This window comes from Lactuca virosa, chromosome 5 (assembly GCF_052849685.1).
Source record: "Lactuca virosa cultivar CGN04683 chromosome 5, Lactuca_virosa_CGN04683_v6, whole genome shotgun sequence".
Classification (NCBI taxonomy): domain Eukaryota; kingdom Viridiplantae; phylum Streptophyta; class Magnoliopsida; order Asterales; family Asteraceae; genus Lactuca; species Lactuca virosa.
Window position 1 is genome coordinate 273024616 of NC_136430.1, and position 19310 is coordinate 273043925.

The 19310-nt window shown below is 30.9% G+C and overlaps 2 protein-coding genes and 1 long non-coding RNA gene across 3 annotated transcripts; 2 read left to right on the forward strand and 1 right to left on the reverse strand.

Moving 5' to 3' along the window:
• Positions 1-6500: 6500 nt before the first annotated feature.
• Positions 6501-7701, forward strand: LOC145116226 (uncharacterized). Its single transcript, XR_013711932.1, has 2 exons — positions 6501-6824; positions 7362-7701. It is a non-coding gene; the product is annotated as an uncharacterized LOC145116226 (long non-coding RNA).
• Positions 7702-8035: 334 nt separating this feature from the next.
• On the forward strand, positions 8036-9988 carry LOC145112286 (uncharacterized). Its single transcript, XM_079048466.1, has 5 exons — positions 8036-8374; positions 8900-9093; positions 9355-9439; positions 9556-9624; positions 9740-9988. Exons 1-5 carry the CDS (start codon positions 8291-8293, stop codon positions 9830-9832), a joined length of 525 nt encoding a protein of 174 aa, XP_078904592.1. The 5' UTR covers positions 8036-8290; the 3' UTR covers positions 9833-9988.
• A 2775-nt stretch (positions 9989-12763) lies between these two features.
• LOC145111600 (protein CLAVATA3 INSENSITIVE RECEPTOR KINASE 3-like) lies at positions 12764-17468 on the reverse strand. The gene is made up of 11 exons (XM_079047865.1): positions 17138-17468; positions 16889-17021; positions 16716-16787; positions 16492-16635; positions 16244-16315; positions 16085-16144; positions 15866-15966; positions 15644-15778; positions 15199-15543; positions 14229-14608; positions 12764-13365 (listed from the first exon to the last, which is right to left on the reverse strand). The coding sequence occupies exons 1-11, from the start codon at positions 17232-17234 to the stop codon at positions 12997-12999; spliced, it is 1908 nt and encodes a 635-aa protein (XP_078903991.1). The 5' UTR covers positions 17235-17468; the 3' UTR covers positions 12764-12996.
• Between the last annotated feature and the right edge of the window lie 1842 nt (positions 17469-19310).

Here is a 19310-nt window from a genome sequence, read left to right on the forward strand (position 1 = left end):
TATCTAAATTAATAATTTAAGTATTTTATGCAAATTGTTCCAAAATTGTATCTTTAAAATGATAATGGTTTACATCCAACAATATATTAAAACTAATAAATTTAGCATAATATGTTAAAAGTTAAAAAAAACATAACTTTATAAGTAGAAGTAAATATATTATTTTAATATTGAAATTTAGTTTATATATGATTACACTTTAGGTTTGATATTTATTTAACCTAATTATTCAAATTATAATTATTATTAGAAAGAAATTGAAAAGTCATGGGGGTTTCAAATGAATGTGGTGAAAGAAAAAAGCATGAGAATTTCAAATGAATGTGGTGAAAAAAAAATATTTCCTTTATAAATATATATAAATATAGATATAGATATATGTATGTTAAACAATATAAGCCCTCTAAAAACCAAAACATGACCACATAAGATCATTCCTAATCTATTAACAGATTTGTAACCTCAAACCCTAAATTTTCATTCTGATCAAGCCTTAAGTTTATGTATTGTTTATCGAATTGAACAAAAATAATACAACTTTTGTGATTATGATTATATATTGTATATAATATAACCCTTTGGGAGATTGTAACTAAAAATATATGATATATTGGTATTTCTACTCATATTATATATAATATAACCTTTTGTGAGATTGTAACCAACCTGGTATTATTTAGCAATTCATATATATGGTTGCTTGTTTCAGGCAGGCTTATTTAATAGAGGGTTTGTTGTTCTCAGTAAACTTCAGTCAGTGGCGAATCTAGAATAGAATAACACGTGGTTCCTAATTAAATGAAGGCGGAAAAACCAAAGAGTCAACGCTATATGTGACAGATTGGGTCGGGTCGAACCAATAAAAAAACAACCAATTTGTAAAAACTCGAGTTCAACCGGACGATAGAACAACTAAAAACTAGTAAAATTTGTCTACTTAACCCAATTTTTGCCAAAAAAACAACAACTACTTTGAACGACCGAGTCTCTTTTTTTTTAAAGAGTTCATTTGCAACAACCATTTTATATAACCAACAATATGAGATGAGTTGTATTGTTTTTTAAATTTCCTAATAACCATTCATAATTTATTTTTATAACATCAAACAACTTCAACTCTCTTTTTATCTCCGATGTGTGATAGATTTTGTCGAATAGTATTAGATAGGTCCTAATTTTTTTAAAGGTGGTTCCTAATTTTTTTTCTATACAAATACTATGTAAATTTAAGAAATTAGGACCCACCTTAGTTGTGAGTGGCTACACCCTGAGTCTTCATATTCAACAATCCTCATGGACAACAAACAAACTCCAAAAAAGAAATCACTTAAAATATTTACTAACAAAAAAAAACAAATCCCTTTATCCCAAATCATTTGAGAAAGGCAATATGACATTATGATGGATCTAATTGGCGTAAAACTGTTAACATGTAGACTAAAATGAAAATAATCGAAGGACAAAGGACTAATCTTTACATATTAAATGAAAGTGGATGACGATTGTTGTAATTCCCTCGACTTGTTTACGGTTTCTAATATAAGCATAAGAGTTTATGGGACATGATTAGAGAAAACGTGAGGCTGAACATGCAACCATGACTTTAATATATTATTTAAGCTCCAGAAAATCATAGTTTATTATTGGTTAATAATCAAAAAAGTTATTATATTAGCTTTGAATCTGTTAAAATCTTTTTTTATTATATATATATATATATATATATATATATATATATATATATATATATATATATATATATATATATATATATATATATATATGATTGAGTTCATGTGAGACAATGATATTTTGTGAGACGTGGAGACAAAATCTGAACCACTAATCTATAATAATTTATGGGTAGAATTAACTCAAATTAAAACAACAGGGGCGGTGGCAATTTTGCAATTTGATCAAACTTCAAAATTAGAGGAAGGACACGGAGGGGTAGTTTTGACAATATACCTTCTATCCGTCAAAATAATTCATCGTCATTCAATATCTCTTCATGTTGCATCTTGCTTCCTCCAAAAAACCCTCTTCACAGATGATCTCAAATTTAATCTTGATTTAGATTTATGCATTCAAAACCCTAGAAACAGATTCATAAATCTTTCATCTCTTTCTAAATTCAACAATTTGTTTTCGATTTTAATCTGTTTTACACTTCACCATGATAAACACATTGAAACAATCAGGGAAATGCCTCATTATACAAAAGCATATTATCATTATACACTACTTCACTTCGCAAAACATGTATTAATTCAAACCTTTAGATTTCGGATTATGTAATTAACCCACTGAATAATTTGTGTTCTACATATTTTAATTCGGAAAACCCTAGTCGGTCAAATCAAAACCCTAGATCGTATCCACATTTTTAGCCATTCTCCTAATTAACCCGATGTTTCTAAAAAAGAGTTAATTTTGCTAAGTTTGTGTCTTCTCCTTCACTGTTTTAATCTATTTTGATGATTAAATCATATATATGTTGATTTTTATTCACCGATCAAATGAATTATGTTCTTTATGTGGAAATCTATCATTCATTTCATTATTTCATGTTGCTAAGTTTGTGTCTTTCTAGAGTTTAATAACCGACAATTAGATTCTTTGTAATTTTTTATCTAGTGTCTTTCTAGAATATAATAAAATATCGTTGTTCCAAAAAAAATTATACAAGTTGTCATGTTACAGGCCATTGGCCTGCAACTGTTTCCCATATATCTTATTGATCAGATGACTTCTATTGTTTTGATAATCTCTCGGTTGATATTTGACTTCTAAAAATCTAATGTTTGATAGTTTAGGACATAATGAGATTTGATTGAGCGAATACTAAGTCAGCACGAGTTATGTTTAGCACCGAATCAAAAACTTTTGATTGTAGTATTAAACGATCTAAACCTGACCGCGTCAGACACAACCTCTTACTCTCTTATCAGACCCAATAAAAAACATATCAAACCCTCCATTACTAAATAGTTTTATGTCAGTCAGAAGTTCAATTTCAAAAATAAGATTTTTTTTCCAAAATATTGACTGATAGTTATTAATTTTCAAAATAGTAATTATATTATATGAGTTTTAAGAAAATTGTTGATACTTAATAGGGTTTTATGTAGAAAAGTTCTATTATTTTGGGACATTTTTTGATACAATACTTTTTTTTAAAGAAAAATCTCAATTATTTAACATTTTGCTTAAATTAACGAAAAAATCATTTTTATTTTATTTTAAGAGGAAATGAGATTATATGATTTTCCCAAAATAATAAATTTTTTCTGTATAAAACACATACTTAATTTAATAGGTAAATATCATTGAGACAAAATTGCAAAAATGGTCCTTATGGTTTCTCATTTTATGTATCTAAGGTCCAAAACTTTAAAAGGTTGTAGATTTGGTCATTTTCAACAAGTTTTGTTGTGATTTTGGTCATTCTTTCGTAAACTTTAACAGCTTGGTTGTTAACTTTTTTAAAATGACTATTTTACCTTCAGGGACCACTTCTGCAACCAAACTACAATGACCATTTCTACATATCTTTTTATTTTTATTGAGTTATTATATACTAATAAATATTATTTTTAATATATACTATTTATATATTAATAAATATTCTTTTATTATATTATTAGTTTCTTTTAATTAATTTTGTTTTCTAATTTCTTTGTTATCAGATATTTTAATTGGATTATTATATATGAATAAATAATGTTTTTATTATATAATATTTATATATTAATAAATATTATTATATTGGAATATTAACTTATTTTAGTTATTTTTTTTTATTAGAATAATTCTTCTTTGTTGGATTATTATATATTAATAAATATCATTTTTAATTTATAATATTTATATCCTAATAAATATTACATTATCAAATTATTAATTTCTTTTAGTTAGTTTTTTTAATTCCTTTTTCTGGATTAATTCTTTTTTATTGGAATATGACTTTTAATTTATTATTTTCTTTATATAATAAATATTATTTATTATATTATTAATTTATTTGTAGTGTATAATATTAATTCTTTTTAATTTTATTAGTTTCACCATAAAGTTGTCGGAATACGCAAAAGTGTCGCCTCTCATCAACGAAAATCGTCGGGATCACTGCTAAACACCTTCATTGGAGGTCCGACGTAAACTCTACTAATTGTCTCCACCCAACATCACTGGTAGCCACCTACGATAACCTCTTCACAGTCCACTTGAATCCTCTATATCACACACAATGCACAACAAATTCCTATAAACATTAAAAGTGGTGGTGGTGATCGGGTAATGGTAGTGGTCTTATCGCACATGACTACCGTCATCATTGGATGGAAAAGGTTTGTGGGTTTCTATCCAACCTCCGATAAAACTACAAGGATAACGGTAGTCACCTGCAATAACACCACTACCATCACCCGATCACCACCATCGCTTTTAATGTTTGTAGGAGTTTGTTGCGCATTGTGAAGGATATGGAAGATTTCGGTGGATTGTAAAGCGGTTGTCACAGGTGGCTATCGATGATGTTGGGTGGAAAAAGTTAGCAGTGTTTAGGTTAGACATCCGATGAAGGTGTTTGGCGGTGATCCCAACGATTTTTGTTGATGAGAGGCGACGCTTTTGTATATTCTGACAACTTTGTTGTGGCACTAATAAAATTAAAAAGAATTAATATTATACAATAAAAATAAATTAATAATATAATAAATAATATTTATTATGTGAAGAAAAAAAATAAATTAAAATTAATATTCCGATAAAAAAGAATTAATAAAAATAATTAAAAATTTAACTAAAAGAAATTAGTAATCTGATAATGTAATATTTATTAGGTTATAAATATTATAAATTAAAAATAATATGTATTAATATATAGTAATCACTAAAATAAATTAATAATCCAATATATTAATATATAAATATTATATATTAAAAATAATATTTATTCATATATAATAATCCAATTAAAATATCTGATAATAAAGAAATTAAAAAAATCTAATTAAAAGAAATAAATAACCTAATAAAACAATATTTATTAATATATAAATAATATATATTAAAAATAATATTTATTAATATATAATAATTCAATAAAAATAAAACGAAAATATATAGAAATGAACATTATAGTTTGGTTGTAGAAATTGTCCCTAAAGATAAAATAGTTATTTTAAAAAAGTTAACAGCCAAACTATTAAAGTTAACGGAATAGGGATCTAAACTGCAACAAAATTTGTTGAAAATGACTAAGGGGCTGTTTGTTTGCCTCTTAATTTGAAAATTAAGAGGCAGTCTCTTAAAAATTCAGATTCAGACCGTTTGGTAGCTTATTATTTTTGGAATAATGACTTGAAAGGGTAACAAACTTTCGACTTTGTTCATATTTAGTCACTAAACTTTTTTTCGTTATCTATTTGCCACTGAACTATTGAAACTGTTCACATTTTACCCTTATGACCGGTTGTTACCGGTCATAAGGGTAAAATGTGAACAGTTTCAATAGTTCAGTGGCAAACAGATAATGAAAAAAAGTTTAGTGACTGAATGTGAACAAAATCAAAAGTTCGTTTCCTTCTAGAAAAGTTTAATGAGTAAATGTGAACAAACTTCCTATTGTATTATGTTTTAGCAAATTATTTATTTTTGTTAAATTCTAACAACATTTGTTGATGAAGAAATCTATGAAATTAAAAAAAAAAACAAAACCCCGAAAATATATTAAAAAAAACGAAAAACCGAAACTGAAATAAAAAACCAATGGTTTGGTATTTTCCAAAATAAAAAATCAAAATTTCCAATCTGATTTTGGTTTTACAAAAAAATGAACCATTCTCACTTATGTGAATTATAACAATTGGTTTGGAGGTGCATTCGATTATGAAAGGTGTTTACAAAAAAAGATCTAGAACTAAATTTACATAATTAACACACACTAACACTCTCAATGTTACATCTCTCAAGCACACATTTACATGTGGTATGAACCCACCTTATATAGAAGTGTTAAATGTCTCTCTCGTTTTTTTTTAATATATTTTTCGTGGTTTTGTTTTTTTCTTATTTCATAGATTTTTCACCAACAAATGTTGCTACAATTTAACAAAAATAAATAATTTGTTAAAACATAATACAAGCGGAAGTTTGTTCACATTTAGTCATTGAACTTTTTTAAAGGGAAACGAACTTTCGATTTTGTTCACATTTAGTCACTAAACTTTTTTTTGTTATATATTTGTCACTGAACTATTGAAACTGTTCACATTTTACCCTTATAACCGGTAACAACCGGTCATAAGGGTAAAATGTGAACAGTTTCAATAGTTCAGTGGCAAAACTTTACAAAAAAAAAATTTAGTGACTAAATGTGAACAAAGTCGAAAGTTCGTTACCCTTTCAAGTAATTATCCCATTATTTTTTGTCCCTTAATTTTGTAAATGCCTCTTAAAGTGTCTGAAATTTAAAAATAACGCGTCCTACCCCAAAATTTCAGCGCTTCATTCCTTCACCTTATACTTCACGAGACCGGTGCCCACTTCTCCCTTTCACTTCCTCTCCGAGCTGCCTTCCTCCACCAGCGACTTTGCCGCCTCCATCTCCGCCGATTGCGCCGCCTCATCTATCTCCTCCGGTAGCGCCGCCTTCCTTCGTTAAAATAGTCGATTTTCCGATTCCAGGTGAGATTATCATTGTTTTTGCCCTAAAATGCGATAATAAGAGATGGAGATGTGTTTTTTTCTTTCTTTTTTCCGGTAGCGCTGCCTTTGAACACCGACACCTCCAGGGCCGCTGTTCGACAGCAAGACATCAGGTATGTGCTTTGTTCTTCTCCAGTCGATGATTTATGTATTTTTTTTTTCTGTTGGTTTTTCTCCAATCGTTTTCTCTGATGCTCTAATGCCAGCCCCTTACTCCAATCATTGATTTCTATATTATATTCTAATTTATGTGAAGTTTGATCTGATTTATGTTATTCTAATATCTGAAATATCTGATTTATTGAAGCATATTCTTGATATTCATAATGGAGAAGAAGAACATGATGGTTTGTTTTTGGATTTTTGTGGAATTTTTTATGTGTTTATTTCCAACCCTAAATCATAACAGTTGGCTATGATGTTTTGGTTATAAGTTTTCATCTTATATGAAATGTTCTTACAGTTTGATTGATGAATTGGTGTATAGTTGTGTTTATATATACATTTAATAAAAATTGTTATGTTTCTTGTCCTCAAAAGCATGAATTTCTGGTATATAATCGTGTTATGGAGATTTGATTAATAATTGAATGTAGACTTTGAAGCACAAAAAGAGCCTAATTGTATCTCCTTTGGTCTGTCTATGGCAGATAATGTTGAAGCCAGAAGAGAAAGTGTGCAAGATAGGGTTTTATGTGCTACATATATGGAATTATTCAAATGGAAAATGTGGTCAATAGATGATTATTCTTGAATTTGTTTAATTGATCAAGTTTCGGTTGTTATTATGGTATTTAGATTGGATTTGCAAGTAATAGATTGTGGTCATTAGATGGTTACTCTTGAGTTGGTTTAACCCATCAACTTTCAGTTGTGATTATGGTCTTTAGATTAGCAACATTTTTCCATTTTCATGTTCAAGAACATATATGATTGTGTTTGTATACATTATTTCGTTATTCTTTATACAAAATTGCAAGTGTTTTCATTTGTATGGTGTTTTTATATCTTTTTAGTTATTTAAAAAGTTGGTTTAGTTATTTTATAAACAAAAACAACACATAAGGGTAAAATGGTCAATTTTATAATTCAATATAAAAATTTAGAGGTTCTAACCAAACAGCATGTTTAAATTCAGATCTTAAAAATTCAGACCCTTTTAGAAATTCAGACCTCTTAAAAATTCAGATTTTAAAAATTTAGATCTTGTCAAACAGCCCCTGAATCTATAACTTTTTAAAAGTTTAGATCTTAACCACATAAAATAAGAAACCTAAATCGACCATTTTTACAATTTTGTCTATCTTTAGTTTCATAAGTCATAACAGTATCACGATATTAGTGATTCGGGTTTGGGTACCGGGTTCCGTCGGATTCGAGCTTTCTCATCTGTATTTGGGGCAAAAACCGAACCACTCGTGAATCGTTGATGTCAAACAGGTGGAGATTCAATTCAAGACTTCAAGGCTCAGCATCTCTTCCCAATTCTCAGTCATCTGGTCAAGGGTTTTTCGTTTTCCCTTATATTCCTTCAATTCTCACGGAGTCAAATCAATAACAAGGCGGAGATCTCCAAGAAATGGCAAATCAAGGTGCGAAGAAGCGAAGGGATGAGAACACACGTCATATGAACAATCTCTTTCGCATCATTATTGCCTGCAATGTAAACTTCCGTACTTCTGTTCCCTTCATAAATCCTTTCATACACTGTTCCTTTTCAATTGCTTGATATATAGTATCTCGATCGATTATGATAGCATAGATTAGAAGTCAAACGTGTATCTGATTCTGTATTGCCAATGTATACGTAATCTCCCAAGTCCCAAGCATAAACAATTGTAAATAAAATTCCTGCTGTTGACATGAAGAGATACATAGAACGATCAGAATTCTAAATCTAAGCTCCTATAAGGTACTAAAAATAGAAAAGATTAGTGACATTTTTGTACCAATCGATAGGGTTTTGTTTTTTCAATCATTTATCCTGTTTTATCCACAATTCTTTTCCTTGTTCATCCTCTTAATCAAAGTGCTTAATGAGATCGATAAACATTTCCTTATTTTCTTAATTTGGTGAACATAATCAACCTACACATATTCTTATTTTCATCCTTTTCTTCTTCATAAGATACACTTGAATAACTTAATCCTAAAGATATTAAAACATGGGTTTGATGATAAATTACAGGTTGTTTATATCTTGTTAAGAGCAGGGGTGTTCTATTCAAGTTTTACATGGCTTCATTGGATTGGCTTAATCTTGACTTCAAGTGCCTACTATCTCTGCTATACACAGCTGGCATCCATGGCAAAACCTACTTATACTGATAATGGAGACCTTTTTGATGGAGGATTCGATATGAGTACTGGTGGAGCTTGTGGGTATGTAATATGTATGATTTTACTTTTCCATCCTTATGCTGACGTGGCAACACAGATGCCAAATAAGTTGACATGGAGGATTCAAATGGTTCTTATGATGTGTTATACTTATAACCTAAGTTTAGTTTTTTATATTATTAAAAGTATATATATGTGTGTGTTTTTCCATGTCAGCATTTGTAAGTTGACATGGCATGAACGGTTGCCATGTCAGCAAGGTAATAATATCAGGTTAATAATTGCTATGAGTGTTGTGTGCAGATATCTGCATGATGTTATTTACATTACATGCTTTGTGCAACTCACATCTATCATTTCTGGGAAGTTTTGGTGGATATATGCTGTGGTAAATCTTTTTTTTATTAACAATATATATAAATAATGCTTTTTTTATCCCCAAAATTTCAATACTTTGTATTTTTTCTATCTGTTACAATTTATTTTTTTGTTTCATTTGTTTAGATACCAGGATTTGCAGTGTATAAAGGATGGGGTTTAATTAAGGGATTTCTCCCTCAGGGAGGCTCAGAGGTGGTGTTTCTTTCACTTAAATTTACATTTTTTTTTAAAATAATAATAATAATAATAATAATTTTAACAATAAATTTGAATCTATTGGGCTCCATTTGTTATATGGAATTGATAGGGAGTTGAAGAAGATGAAAAGACACGAAAGAAAAGAGAGAAGATGGAGAAGAAAGCGTCAAGAGGCAAATTTGTTAAAGCAAAAGCACGATAGAAAGAGACTTCAATTTGATCATATTTTGTTTTGTGAAATGATTTTGAGTATTTAGTCTCGTTGATTGTAATGATATATTTACAGATATATTCGGCTCAACTTAGACTTATCTAGAACAACTTTTAAATTTGGATTAGTTTAATTGCTTTAAATTAATACTCGAATAATGTTTTCAATGTACCAAAACTAATTAGGCCACTTTATATCCTAACACTTGAGCTACTCAATTGTGTTTCAAATTATTCAATTTCATTATTTTATAGTTTCAACTAGTTTGGATCAAATTGGGCGTTCACATGTGGGAGGGATGAGATGATTTTGGAAAAAAACGAAGTCTTAACCAACTAAGACATGAGATGATGTTAAGAGCATTAATATTGAACGATATTTTAAAATGTTATGGATGCTATTCTTTTCAGACAAAAGATAAAATAGGATATCTCATTTACCAATTTTTTAAAGACATAGTAAAAGATTAGCAAAATGTCCTAAATAATCACTGATTTTGCAGATGACTTTGAGAAATCACTATCCGAGTTGTAGCAAAGAAAAGAAGAGAGGAGAAAAGAAAGTAAGGATAGAAAAGAAGAGAAAAGAAAGGAAAATAAATTTGTCTTTTGTGCTCACGAGTTGGAGAGAAATGGAAGGAAAGTTAAACATTTTGTTCTTTCTTTTCAAATCCTCCCAAATCGGAAGGAAAGTTAGGAGGGAAAGTGATCCTTCCATTTCCTTCCACTTCCTTCCTTTAATAAAACTCGGGAGCACCAATCTCTCTTACTTTCCTCTCATTTCCACCCATTTCCTTTCTTTTCTCTCCTTAAATTGAACTCGGGAACGGGGAGTATAGATCAAAAGACGTTGTTTTTATGGAGAAAAAAAAAACACTGAAAATTCAGGTTTTACCGAAAAAGCAAAAAACCCAACCATTTTTTGAATTTTTTTTTGTGGAAAAGTTTTCAAGGACTATTTCAACAACAAAAAGAAGTTTATATTGAAGGTTTAACATGCAAATGTACATACAATAATAACAATAATAATAAATAAATAAATTCAGAGAATTCTGCAAATCCGATCTTTTAAACTCTTAATTTCACAGATAAACAAAATTTCAATTTTTTTTCTTTTTTTTTGTGATAAAATCATCGAAGAACATTTTTCAACCAAACAAACTTTAAATGATGTAAAAATTAAGTTTTTTTTGAACGGGTTCTCACCCAAAAAATAATGTAAAAATTGAAGAAAGATTGAGAAAAATATGTCTTATATATCAAACTATATGTACCGTTTCACGGCCCATTCCGTAGCACAATAAGATTTTTTCATAGCCCAAAATGGCTTTTCCAGCCCATTGATGATTTTTCAGTCCATTGACGGATTTCGCAAATGTTATTAGATATGCAAATTCTCGGACTGGTCTCAGGTCGGTCTAGAAACGGTGGTTCGGTTTTTTTGTGGTGGGTCTCAGAGCAGTCCAATCTTTTTTTCGGATTGGTCCCGTCTGGTCTCTGGTCTTGAGCTGGTTTTTTTTCAATTCGGTCCCGTTTGGTCTCAAGCCAGTCTTTTTTCAAACCGGTCTCTTTCGATCCGATCTTTTTGGGACGGGTCTCGGTTTTTTTCGATCCGGTCTCATGGTCTTTTTGTGCGTATTTTTTGGTTCGGTTTTCGGGTTTTTTCTTCCCGATTTCAGTATTTGTTGATTTTTTTAGTTTCGATTTTAAGTTTTTTCTTTAAAAAATGTGTGATTAACACCAAAATGATAGATTAAAGTTTATTAAAAATGATACACTAAAATTTATCAAAAGAATGAAGAAAAAGAAGTTAGATAGTATGTGAGTAAAAATTGTGTAATTAACACAAAAATTATATATTTATAAACTTTGACTTCCGGTCCTTTTTGAGATCGGTCTCAAACCAGTCTTGGGTCGGTCTCGGACCGGTCTTCTGCCAATCTTGGAACGGTCCAGTTTTTTTTTGGGATCGGTCTCAGAACAGTCTGGTTTTTCTTTGGTCTTGGACGGTCTCGGGCCAATCTTTTTTAGGACGGGTTTTTTTCGGTCTGGTCTTGCTCTTTGTTCGGGTTCGGTCCAAGACTAGTCTTTTTGTGCAAGACATTTATCTAATTTTTTGATATTTGTTGGAAAACTATAAATATGATTAACCTATTTTATCTTTTTTCAAAACTTAATAATAATAATAATAATAAAAAGATGATCCTACTTAGATGGGTGAAACCACCTTTATGACTCAAACAATACAAGCCAAACGTTTTGGTATAAAATTATGTTTCAACTCAACATTGTTTTGTGGGATGAGGATAGAAAAGGGGAATATTTACCCAATTATATGATAATACCATTATTCACGAATCACGATCCATTTACCTTTGTTTGGTTTAGTCAGTGAAAGTGATGTGAAGTGAAGTGGTGTGACATAAACTAAATGTAATAATTGAAATGAAAAAAACAGTTTAGATATGTAACTTAAAAAATCAAATCAATTATTTTATGTATCACTTAATGTTATAACCTTTTAGTAAAGACATCTAAAATATAAACTTATAAAAGTTCAATCATATATTTGTGATAATAATTTCACTTTTTTTAAAGAAAAAAAAAACATGAATGGCATGACTGCAAAAAGGAGACATTGTCTCGGGCCTCCCAGCCAACTTTTGGTCAAGACTCCCGACCCTTTCGCTTTCTCTTCTTTTGCTTTGTCACATACACACACACACCCATCATTATTTGCAATGTATGCCCCCACATAAACTTTAAATCGAATATAACCAATTATTTAAATCTGTATTTTAATTTTTACTACACGTTTTTTAATAACCTTGTTAAATACTTTCCCTTCAACTTTTATAAAAAGCAATAGTTAATTAAATATACACTAGAAACACCATCAAAGAATTTGAAATACAACTTCACATAATCAACCCATAGCATACCATATTACCATATATCAAAGTAGTCATCAATATTTTTTCTACAATGTAACATTAATTTCCAAAAACAAATTAGACCCTTAAACCAAACATATTTACCAAACTATACATCCACTTTTTTCACATAAAACCTTTAATTTAAATACTAAATATATAAAACTAAAAATATAGCACCTTTTTCCTTGATATTCCTATTTTAGTAAATGACATTTGATGATCATCTTGGACCAGAGAGTTCCATGGCATGGGCATCATGGTCATCATCCATCAACATCACCCCAAGCATGCTTGATGTATAGTCATCATCATTGTCATCAAGTTTTTGGACCGTACATCCATTTTTTGTTTGGTTTCTTATGGTGGTGTTATGGCTCACGTGATTATGAGTCGCGGCCCATTTTTCAGCCAAACCGTCTCCTTCCAGCATCCTGAGCACCTCAGACATCCTGGGCCTGTGGCCCGGGATGTACTGAGTGCATAGTAATGCTACTTGTAGCATTTCACTCACATCAATTTGGTCATAATTTGTCCCCAACTCTTTGTCTACTAATAGTTCCACCTTTTTCTCTTGGTGTGATTTTTTCACCTGAAAAATAAAACGTTTCTCATGCTTAGTTGACTTGTACTTTGTGCATTGACAACTTGTACCATACATACCATACATGTAGCATGTGAAGAACTTTTCTGGATGTAAAAGACTTCTATTGTACCCGTTTTTGTAATGCATGGGTTGGTTTTACAGGCTGATAATAATTTCAAGACTTGTACCTTATGCAATAACGACTTGTACCATACAAATTATTGATGGATGTTAAGGTTGGTTTGGTAGGCTCGGAATCTTTTGATGTGCAATAAGGGGTTGTACTGTACTGTACTATTCCCAATGCACGCCTAGTAACATAGTACAACCTCAGGATGCATGTGTGAAGTACAAAAAAGTTCGTAGGTTATGTGTATTTATTAGAGAACGAAAATAATTGGCCATGTCTTACAACTGTACAAGTTGGTAATGCATGTATAGGACTTGTGCAAGTGTACAATTTATAACATAAAAAATGATTGATAATTTGAGATGCTATAAATGTTATATGGTACAAGTATGTAATGCTTCTTAGAAGATAAATATAATAGTTTGTACAAGTATGTACAACACTGCTCTTAACTACTATGAGTGCAACCCAAATGGTACAAGCAGGTAATGCATCCAATAAACCGTACAAGTCATAATGCATGTCTATCTCCAGGACCTATGCATGTACAAGTTGGTAGGAGACACGATACAGATGTACAAGTTGTCCATGCATTTCTAGAATTAGTACAACTAGATGGCCCACAAGCATAGTTGATGTGAGGGTTTCAATTCCAATTGAAGAATCAAGTAAATGCAAAAATAGTACAACTAGTTAATGCATGTAGTAAGGAACAAGTTTTGATGCGTAGAGTACTTACCCATTCGAGCATTGCGCCTTTTTGATTAACCGTTTTCCCAAACTCGAAAGCTCTCATTCCCGTTATCAATTCCAACAACAAAATCCCGAATCCAAAAACGTCTGTTTTCTCTGATGATTGGCCAGTGGAGAGATATTCCGGTGCAATGTGGCCCACAGTACCACGCACCTCGGTGGTGACATGTGAATCCGCATGATCAAGAAGTTTCGCGAGCCCAAAGTCACCCACAACCGCCTCACAAAACTCGTCTAAAAGAACATTAGCCGCTTTCACATCTCTGTGGATAATCTTTGGGTCACACTGCTCGTGTAAATATAATAAACCTCTTGCGGCCCCTATCGCAATTTTTTTTCGTGCATTCCAGTCTAATGATGGTTTTCCTAAAATATTTTTTGGAAAAATATAAATTAAAAGTTTTGAAAAAAAAGTTGACCATGTAACAAGATTTCATCAAGGACAAATTAAATAGAAACACCAAAATAAGGTAGCAAGTGTTTAACCACTTTGTCATAGTACCCACTATTCATCCTACATTTGTTTATGAAAATGTCAATGGGCCCCACAAACATCATTTATCATAAAATTTACGATAGGACTAGACAATCTTTTTAGGGTTATTTTTTACATCTTGTATTCATATTTTTCCGACGAACCTATATTTTTCGACGCGCTGACAGTCTGGTGCATGTCAAACACAGTACAGGACTGGACAATCTTTTTAGGTTATTTTTTATAACGTATTCATATTGTAGTTTTCGTTGCAGTGACAGTCAAGTGCATCTCAAACGCAGTACACGACCATTCTATACCGTGTAACATTGTTGTCATGAAAGTAAACAATGAGGGGTCAATTTTGAAATTGGAAAGTACTATGTTTTGACATTATACATAAAAGAGTTGACTTTGAGATGGTCCATGATGCAGTACCGAGTTGTACCATAAACAATAAATAATGAATGAAAGTACAAACCTCTAAGCCTTGAAGCTACACTGCCATTAGACATGAAAGGGTAAACCAAGAGTCTTTCCACCGGAGTTGCACAATAGCCAATCAACCGGAGCAAATTCCGGTGAACGGCTAAGCTAATGAGCTCCAATTCTGTCCGGAATTGTGATTCCCCTGCGGTTCCATTGATGTCTTTCAACCGTTTCACAGCCACCATTGTCCCATCTCCTAACTTTCCCTTGTACACATTACCAAATCCTCCAGCTCCAAGAATGTTTTTTGAGCTAAAATTATCGGTTGCGTATTGGAGTTCTTTGAATGTGAAGCTTCTTAAGTTTCCTAAGTTCATTAAACCCTCTTCTGGTATGTCTGTCGATAGTTAATTTCAAATTAGATACTTCGACTTTTTAGGTCAAACCCAAAAACCCTTTAACCTCAAAAGTCAAAGGAAATAAGGGTTCACACGTACCATTGATATCAAGGATGCTTTGTTTATGGCTTCGGCTTCTCTTCCATAGAAGAACTCCAAGTGATACAATGAGAAGAACGAGACAACTTAGACTGATTCCAAGAGCAATTGCGACCCTTTTCGACTTGCTTTTTCCTGAAATTTTTTAGAGAGAGAAACTCGGTTTAGACTTTAGAGAGAGAAAGAGAATCGAATTCTTTATATAAACTTCACAAATCACACCTGATGATGGATTAATCTCGAACGATAGTGGCTCAGGTAAAGTCGATCCATAACAACCTTCGTTAGCATGAGTACCACATATCAAAGGATTACCCACAATACTGTTGAATAAAAACAATATCAAGAATTAAAGTACGATTTTTTAATATTAATTTCAAGAAAAAAACAAATAATTAACGTAAAAAACGACTGAGGTATATGATCAATCATCATACATACTTGAAAGTTCTTGCTGAAAACTTGGGAACTGGACCACTGAGATTGTTGTATGACAAGTCTCTGAAATTTGAACATATTTGTCGATGATTCAATGATTTATTTCAAAGGAAAGTTTACAAAAAAAGATAGAAAATAAAACAAAAAAATTAAAAAACTTACAAGAGGGCAAGCTGAGGAACAGAAGCTAACGACAAAGGAATAGCTCCAGATAAGCTGTTGTTATTCAACCTTCTACTCATTACATGACAAAAACAAAAGAAAATAGGGTCAAACATTATCAAATTTGAAGAAACAAAATCCAAAATTTTCATGTTTTCAACGGTCAATTTATCAAACTAAAATTGACCCATCAATGATCATGTTCCAAATAAGGAGTTTTAGAGAGAGACAAAGTTTTGGATAATTACAGATATTGTAAGCTATTTAAAAGACTCAGCGACTCCGGCACGTGACCGGAGAGTTTGTTGTTTGATAGATCCACCGTTTGCAGCTTCGGAAGGTGGCCTATTCCGGCCGGAATTTGCCCGGAGATGTTGTTGTTCTGCAACAATCTGTTTTCACCAATCTTTAAAACATAAGAGATTTTCAAGAAAACACATTCGAAATTCAAAAAAAAAAACAGATGACTTACACTTGACGGAGGTTTGTGAGATTAGCGATAACTCCTTGCAATGTTCCTGATAATCCTTGACTTGGAGCTCCACTGTAACAAAACCCATGAATTTTTTTAGATAAAACAGTGATGAATCGAAGATATATTACATATAATGTATATGTATAGGTTAAAACTTGAAAAGAACATACAGGCCAGTGACTAGATTATCAGGGGAACAAGTAATCATAGCCCAGCTACAAGGGTCGACTGAATCTTCATCCCAATTGTTAAGAGCTCCATGAGGATCATTCAAGCCATTTCTAATCAAAATCAAAGCTACAACTGCACGTACAAATTCAGATCAAGAATTTAAAAACCCACATATTATTTCAAAAACCCAGAAAAACCCAGAAAGGAAAACTAAAAAAATGATAAAAAGAGGAGGAAGAGAGAGAAACCTTCTGGATTACGAGCTTCATAAGAGAGAGAAAGAGTAGGAGCAAAAAGAAAGAAACAGAGGAAGCAAAATCTGAGGCGTCGAAGCATGATCATCATTGAATGCAAGTGAAGAACATTAATTTTGGAAGAAATTTCGGGGGGAAATAACGTGAAATAAATGTGGTTTATATGATGAGTAAAAGCTCTTCTGATTTCATTTGGAATGGTGGGGCATTTTCGTCTGCAAATTTGGGTAAGTCACAACATTTGCCATTGCAAATGGTATTTGTAAAGAGAGAGAAAAAGGAAAAAAGGAAAAAGGAAAGAAGAGAATCAGGTTGCGATGATACGGTGGTGTCAGTGACAGTGAGTGAGGGGTGTCAAGTGTAAATTATGGGAATTAAAGCTTCCTTCAAGTTGCTTTAATGGTTAACATGCACAGCTTTTGCTAACATGCGCATATTCCTTATCCTTCTTTAAACCAGTCTCTTTTGAGCTTTTATCTTTAGTTTTTACATGGATGAAAGCAAGTAAGAAACGTATATTTTTCTACAATTTTAATTTTTCTCAACAAATCCACTTTTTTTGCATTTTGGTTAAAGTTAAAGTTGATGAATACAAAAATATTTTTCCTACTAAATCAATTTAATTTAAAGAAATGACATTGATTTTTGAAGTCAAATTAAACAAATATTTTACTTCAGGAGTAATGAAATGACAAATCATAATCTTAAGAGAAAAAGACAAAAATAGTTTAATTTTTGATAAGTTTGTTTTAAGATTTAGGTAAAAGTTAAATGCAGACCTCACTATTCATTGTCTTCGAAGTCTTTGGCGCTCAAAAGCTCTAAAATAGGTCTTCTAGCTGTGAACTGGGCTGGATTTGTCCAACCATTTAACCTCTAAATATATTTTTCTTATTTTTCATAAGTTTCTTTATGTTTTATTCATATATTTTTGCATAGATTTAATTTACACATAAAAAAATCGGTTTTTATTATTTGGTATTTTTCAAGGAATGTCTACAAAATTCCAAAGAGAAAAACCAATTTCTAGTTATTTTTGTTGGTGTTTATCGAAGATTTCAAATGATGAGAATCCTATCGAAAAAGAAAAAATATAAACATCGACCAATCCATCTTCTCTAGCCTTCCCAATACACTCTTGATATATGAAATAGGCCTCCAACCATAAAAAAGAGATCTCAAGTTTGGGTCCCCTCGATCACCCTCCCTTAAACCTGGTCGGGATAGATGAACTCGCACCACATTTTATAACCTTCGAACCGAAAGCGTACATCTAAGATTGTTTTTTTTTTGTTGATTTCGCATGACTTTTGTAGTGTTCTTGGAGTTTCTGTAGGGGTTTATGTGAAAACACCATCTTTCAGCTTAGAAAATGATATTTTCACATGTGTTCTTTACTAGGTATTCTTTCGATTATTTGTCTAGTCTTATTTTTTATTTTATTAATTTTTTCGCAACATTTTAACACGGATTATAAGGGGGGAAATGAACCCAAAGGAGTCGCATGTAATATACTAATGTTGAAGTTTTGTACAAGGTCTCAAGCTAGAAATGCACACAATATTTTAGATGATGTCCTTCGGAAAGTGGATCGATGTATTCAAATGTACTTTCTCCGTAAAATATATAAATTTCTTAGATAAATATGATAATTTCTCAGCAAAATAAAATTTCTCGAAAAAATATAAGAATTTCTAGTAAAATGAGACAATATCTTGGTACAATGTAATTTCTCAGTAAAATCTAACAATTTCTATATAAAATATGATGGTGTTTTGTAAAATATAAATTCTTAGTAGAAAATGATATTTTTTTAATAAACATGATCCATTCTTAGTAAAATATGACATAAAATGCAACTCTCACTATAATGTCATTTCTCCACGATAATATGATAATTTTTTTAGTAAAATATGACAATTTCTCATTAAAAATATAATATTTCTAAGTAAATACAAATTCATGGTAATATATCATTTTAAGTGATAAATTCTTAGAATGAATGATCAAATTTATGTTTTTCTATAATCTTAAATAAAATTGATTATATTTATTAATTCTTGAAGATATATAATTTATATGTATATTTTATATTGATATTTAAGGCATTTTTAACGCTACCTTGTTTATCTTTTTTATTTGAATAACCATTTACATATATTTTTAT